This window comes from Orcinus orca, chromosome 4 (assembly GCF_937001465.1).
Source record: "Orcinus orca chromosome 4, mOrcOrc1.1, whole genome shotgun sequence".
Taxonomy (NCBI): Eukaryota; Metazoa; Chordata; class Mammalia; order Artiodactyla; family Delphinidae; genus Orcinus; species Orcinus orca.
Genome location: NC_064562.1, coordinates 83,999,076 through 84,005,717, shown reverse-complemented (window position 1 = coordinate 84,005,717; position 6,642 = coordinate 83,999,076). Strand labels below are relative to the sequence as shown.

General features: G+C 34.3%; 1 protein-coding gene across 7 annotated transcripts in view; it reads right to left on the bottom strand.

The window, feature by feature from the left end:
- Positions 1-338: 338 nt before the first annotated feature.
- The window catches only part of NFXL1 (nuclear transcription factor, X-box binding like 1), a 53,087-nt gene continuing 46,783 nt past the window's right edge, over positions 339-6,642 (bottom strand). For all 7 annotated transcript variants that reach the window (XM_049709452.1, XM_004268295.4, XM_049709450.1 and 4 more), the window contains 3 exons: positions 5,225-5,311; positions 4,359-4,412; positions 339-1,908 (listed from right to left, as the gene is read on the bottom strand). In XM_049709452.1, the coding sequence (XP_049565409.1) occupies positions 1,735-1,908; positions 4,359-4,412; positions 5,225-5,311 (315 nt within the window). In that variant the 3' untranslated portion in view covers positions 339-1,734. The remainder of the gene's footprint in view (positions 1,909-4,358; positions 4,413-5,224; positions 5,312-6,642) is intronic.

Here is a 6,642-nt window from a genome sequence, read left to right as displayed (position 1 = left end):
TACATGAAATCACGTTCATTTTATTGTGTATCTATTTCCTGCCCGCTCTCTTCCACTCCTTAACAGGTCCCTGAGAGGATCACCATTATCTTCAGTACCTAGAAGGTTCCTGGCACGCAGTAAAGGCATATGTTGATTGAATAAATGAATGAATAGTTGGGCAACTTTGGGTTAATTAATTAAGCTCTGAGCTACTAGCCAAGCAAATAAAAAACAGCAAACTGCTTCATTTATCATTCACTCAATCTCCCTCTTCCGCTCACTAGATTCTTCCGCACAAATCAGAAAGAAAACTTAGCAAGAACACAAGCCCAACAAAGAGGCATGAACCAGGCTTCAGGTTTGTTTATTAGGCCAAGATTTTGAAATACATGAAAAGAGCTTACCACATGGACATCTAACATTCATTTTAGAGTACAGTAAGGTAATGACTTGAGTGTAACAGCTCTAGTTAAGAGCTTCTGAAACAGCAACCCAGTAACTCTAACATTGGGAAAGGCAAAAAAGAAATCTAAAATTAAAACAAAAATACCATAAAGAAAGGAATGACTGCCCTTCCACTTTAGATACCAGCTAATACTTGATTAAGGAACATAACATTAAAGAAATTGAGTTAAAGAAAGCAAACTTTTAAAATCCTTCTTTGTACTTTTACCACTTCTACCACTTTTTAGTACCTATCAATTACTATGTTTTACATCAAGCATTAGAGTTTTATACCTTGATAAAATTATAGGTTCCTGAATATTTTAAATAGTAAATATTCTAGATTAAAAATTTGGTATGAAAAATTTTAATGAAAACATTAATTATACAAAAATTAAATAGCAAAACCATTTAAAATGACTTAAAATTCAGACAGATTTGGCTTACTGATATTTCTCTATCAGCTTGTTTTCATAAGAACTTATTATTTCCAGCTGAAAAAAATCTACTTATACGATTGTGATAAGAAGAAATGAGAATAAAGTACATAAAGCTCGTAAGCCTGTGCTCAGCATATATTGCTCATAAATATTAGTTTTTCTTTTATTATTACTTTTTATTATTACTTTGAAAAAACACAAGTTTTACAAAACATGTCAACTTCAGTTAAAAGTTTCTTATATAAGACATAGCCACATGTGAGGAATCTAGCCTGGCATTTTTTGAAAACAATTATATTTTCCTCTGAGTGACATACTACATAAAATTTTACTTCAATAACTGATAAAAATTCCTCACTAATAAACCAATTTATGAAGTCTAATTATATAGCTTCATGTTATAATTTATGAGGTCTTTTAGAGGATATATATATTTTAAAAAGTACAAAGTTACATGATCAGGAAAAGTACCTTTTAATAAGTAACCAAAACATTGTGAAATATTCCTCTTACTACACATACGGCTCAGTTTCATCTTAATTTTGCCAAAAAAAAAAAAGATGGCTCTAAATAGTAAATGAAACAGTTATGTTAATAGAAGGAAGCACAATGAACAACTAACATGTTACCCTGCCACTGGCTATGCCTTATGAAATATTTTACAATTTCAGTCATGCTTTTACTATTGCCACTTCTAGTATGCTAATTAAGATAAAGATTAACATTCTGTCCTTCTAACAACCGCTGGAAGAGAATAGAGAGATGAATGTGAATATATATTATGTTCTACAACATTCACTTTCTAATATTCCAAATTTAACAACTTATCGAAATCTAATCTGAGGTATATTAAGAGATCAAACATTTTTTAATCCACACCATGGGCTATGTACCATGCAAACACTAAAACCACAACTGCACACACTGGAAAGAGATAATATTTATATTTTTGCCACAGCGTTAGCTCAACTGCCACTTCATCTCTCTTCCTGTTCTTCTTCCGACGACCCTTCAGTCTGTTTTCAAAAGCCTCCAGTTCGGCCTAAATCAAAACAGTATCATTTTTATTAAATTCAATACACACATTGATTTAAAATTTTCCACTTAGATAAAAATAAATTTGGGAAATGTTTTAATAGTAATGGTATATAATAAACATATTGATTTGATTTTTTAAAAGAACATCTCTCCACTACTGATTGTATTCAACAAATTCAGAACTTAGGTAAGCAGAAAGGGAACTAGGGAGTAGTGAAAGAGATTATTTCAGATTGAAGGCCTGCCTTTGATACTAAATACAGAAACATCTATTTAAAATATAGACATTAGTTTTATACATCAACACCATTAACCTATAATTAATGGGGCTCTATAATATAGAGCTTCTAGTAAGTGCTAACGGATGACCCATTAGAATAAAGATACCTATAATTCTAGTTTTATACAATGCTGGTATAATAAACATTACTGGCTTGTATGGAAGAAATTCAAGTGAGTGAAGAGAAAAAAGCTGCCGGAAATTGATTCCTCTCTGTCAAATACATTTCAAAACACAGAGTACAAATTCTTCAGGGGAAAAATGCTTCATGCTTTAAATCAAAATGACTCTTTTAGAAAGCAGAATTATATAAAAAACTCGTTCTAAAAAAGAATAACTAGGCCTTCCCTGGTGGCACAGTGGTTGAGAGTCCGCCTGCTGATGCAGGGGACGCGGGTTTGTGCCCCGGTCTGGGAGGATCCCACGTGCCGCGGACCGGCTGGGCCGGTGGGCCGTGGCCGCTGAGCCTGCGCGTCTGGAGCCTGTGCTCCGCAGCGGGAGAGGCCACAACAGTGAGAGGCCCGCGTACCGCAAAAAAAAAAAAAAACGGGTTTCCCTGGTGGCGCAGTGGTTGGGAGTCCGCCTGCTGATGCAGGGGACGCGGGTTCGTGCCCCGGTCGGGGAAGATCCCACATGCCACGAAGCAGCTGGGCCCGTGAGCCATGGCCGCTGAGCCTGCACGTCCGGAGCCTGTGCTCCGCAGCGGGAGAGGCCACAACAGTGAGAGACCCGTGTACCGCCCAAAAAAAAAAAAGGATAACTAGATGACACTCATTATAAAGTATAGATTTTCAGTCTACTGTTAAGAACTTACTTATTAAACTTTAATGCATGATAATATAACATAATACACTATAGTGCACTGTTATTAACTAAAACCGGATACTTATTAACTAAAATATGTATGTAATATTCATGCAAGATTCTGTAAATGTGTATTTAAAAGGAAATAGAAATTTCAGTTAACATATCCATGACTTTGCTCATAAACCACACTGGAAGAAGACTTAACATATACTTAATACAAAGTGGCATTCTTCAAAGAACCAAAATGTCAGAATATTCTCAAGTAGTTGTTGATATACAGCACAAGGTCAAAATATATTAAAAGCAGTCAAACTTGAGAACTACTGACACAGTAAAATAACTAATGCTTTAATGATGACTCACAGTCATCAAGCACGGTTTAAATTATTTTCTATACACTCTGTTTAAAAGGTGAGTAAATAGAGAATATGTTTAAGATTTCTATCCACAACTGTTTATGAAAAGGGGAGGAAGGGACACCCTAAACTATTCTTAATAATTTAATCTCCCAGGATTTTAGTCGATCCATGTTTTACTGTATTAGCTCTGATAACTTATTTTTTGGTTTTAGGCAAACCAACTTTATAGAACCATAAAACACCAGAGGTCATTTTATCCCACGCTTGCTACATGAGTTGTTTTTAATGCCCTCTCTCAAGTCATGCAAATTTCAATTTCTTCATTCATAAAGGCAACAGTTTGTATACAATATACACTGCTTGATAAGTATAAAGCATCTCAAAATGCAAACTGACAAAAAATTACATGTCACTATTACAAAGTTAAGACACTCTTTGGAGTGTATGATCAATAAATACAGTATTTGAGCAAACAGGGGATATCAGGAATGTACTTGTTATCTAGGTAATAACAAAGAACAGATAAAAATCCTGCATTCAAGAATCTAATCGGTAAATAAGGGGATGTATTATTAAAACAAATGTGTTGTTAGTAAACAGCACTTATTTGTCACAGATAACCTACAACTCAGTAAAACAGAACTAAAATAATTTTAGATGAGCGAAGACATGCACTGCAGAGGATGACTTAAAATGGATGCTGCCATGCCCTGACCCTCACCCCTCAACCAAAAGAGGAGTTATCTCTTGAGAATGGACGAAACTGGCAAGTAAATTGGGAATACACAAAATATCTGTGAACATACAAGGTCCCGTGCTTCTTCAGAGGTTCAGTATACCTGGACTGAAGTAAGTGAATGGCTAATTTTTGTTTTACAGGAACTGTATTTTCAGTCCAGAACTGAGCTCACCAGATCCTAATTTGTATGTTTCCACATACCTTGTATTTGCATAAAAACTAACGATGATGCCAAGAGACAGAAGTTTGGGTATTTTTTGTTTAGTTACCTGTTGTCTTCGTTTTTCCTCTTCAAGAGCAGCTTTGGCTTCTGCTTCTTTTATCTGTTTATAGACATTTAAAAGTAAATTAACATTGTAATCATCAAATTTTACATAGAATTTTAACATCTTTCCTCCCAGGCTCCACTAACCCATAACAACTTCTGGGAGCTTTAAATTGAAAATTATTTAAAGAAACGTAAATGTTATATACCGAGAAGTGTTACCAAGGTACTATCTAACAGACAGGGGGTAAGGGGAGGTAGGTTGTTATACCTTATATAAACATTTCAGCTTAACAACTATAAGAGATATTAGATCACAGTTCAAAGAGTTACAACACTGTAAACTGAAATACTTTAAAACCGGACTTTTTCTCTTCAGTTACCATACTAAGACTCTGTAATAAATTATTGAATACCACTCTTTGCCTAGAGTTGAAACTGACCATTTTCCTAAAATGCCCTCTCTGGAAGGGAATCCTTAGTTTCAAACAAAACCAAGAGCCTACTCCTTGATTGCGTTGATGGACAGAAACAGCGATGCTAGAAGTAACCCAAACAGCAAAGAATCCCAAAACCTTATTTTTGTATTATTGTAACATAATTTTCAGGAGGCTTACACTAACATTAGGATGAATAACTATGTTCCAGAGCACATACACTAACTGGTACAGAGGATGGAAAAATCTAGTACACACCAGACCATAAAAAGCACACCTGAGGGTTCAAAATAGGCCAACAAACTAGGCTTTTATCACAAAAACAAAAAAGGATGAGATTTCGAGTTGTTCATAATAAGCACATAAATTAATGCACAAAATAAGTAGGGAAAGGCTGCTAACACATTAAAAATGACATTTAACCTGACGTTACCTCAGATGCTTTCCGCTTCATTTCCTTGCATGTTATGTCACATTCTATGGAAATCTGATTTTCACGTACTTTGTTGCACTGCAATTCCTACAAATAAAGTTTTTAAAAATTTGATTTTAAAAGATTTTCCCTCAAAGTTGTAACTGTATGCCATAAAAAAGCAAAATTTCTCTAGCAGCTTAAGATTATGCATACTATTTAAGTCATGTTAATATTTAATAATGACATGGTTGCATGCATTAAATGTCTTAGTTCAAACAGTGATTATTCTCTATCTCTTAACTGCAAAAAAAGTGAATACCATAAAATTAAAACCATCCATTTAATAATCATTTACTAAACACTACTACCAACTTAGCTTCAATTTCATTTTTAGTCTTCATTTTTCTTTATCTTTTCTTGTTATTCTTCTAAAGCTTCCAGGGAGGTACTAGAGTAGTGCCATCCAACACAGCTTTCTGAAATGATGGAAATGTTCTAAACGTGCACTACTCACAAGGGTAGCACTTACCACACATGGTGCCTGAGCACTCAAAGCATGGCTACTGAAATTGAGGAACTGAATGTCATATATTATTTAATGCTGATTCATTAAAATTCTAATTTAAATAGCCATATGTGGCTGGTGGCTACCAACTCAGTGCAGTTCTCGAGTTTTCTGGAGAGCTAAAAATTTTTCTCTCAACCATTTTATCTTTTTAAAAAATGTTTAGATGAAAATCATTCTAAAGCTTATATCTGTACTTCACTGCCTCCTTAATGGAATAATAAAAAACTAATCTACTCTTTTATTGATGAGGTGACATCAATACTATGATCAATTTGTGTACTATTCTGTAATAAAATAAGTGGTCCTTATTTTAAATAGTCTTAGACTTTGCTTTTGGAGATCTTATATCTGCCTTTTATTCATTCCATATTTTTTGCTGCCAGATGTCACTTTTGCTTTAAGTGTACCTATTTGTACCAGTTGCTCCTTTCCCACCACACCCTCAGACACTAGTTTTTTAGATCATATCTACCAGAGTTAGGAAATGAGATCATCAAATCCTGAGCAAAGTACATATACTTTAATGAAGCACTTTATAGCACAGAATTTTGGCTGAGGTTGGTGATAAACACAGTCTTGTCATCCAAGGACAGTCCAGACAAAGGAAAAATAACATGGACAAACATTAGAGACAAAAATAAATACTGCATGTTTGTGGACATGAAGTCTATCAGCCTGGAAGAAGGATCATCATATCTTTTCTCATTCAAAAGGTACTTATAGAGTACCTGTTACATGAAAAGCACTGTATTAGGGACAGGGGATACAACAAGGAAAAAATTAATATGGTAAATGCTAAATTAATAATAATTATAGCTGCTACTATTTATTAAATATAGCAGTCATTGTGCTAAATGCTATATAAGCA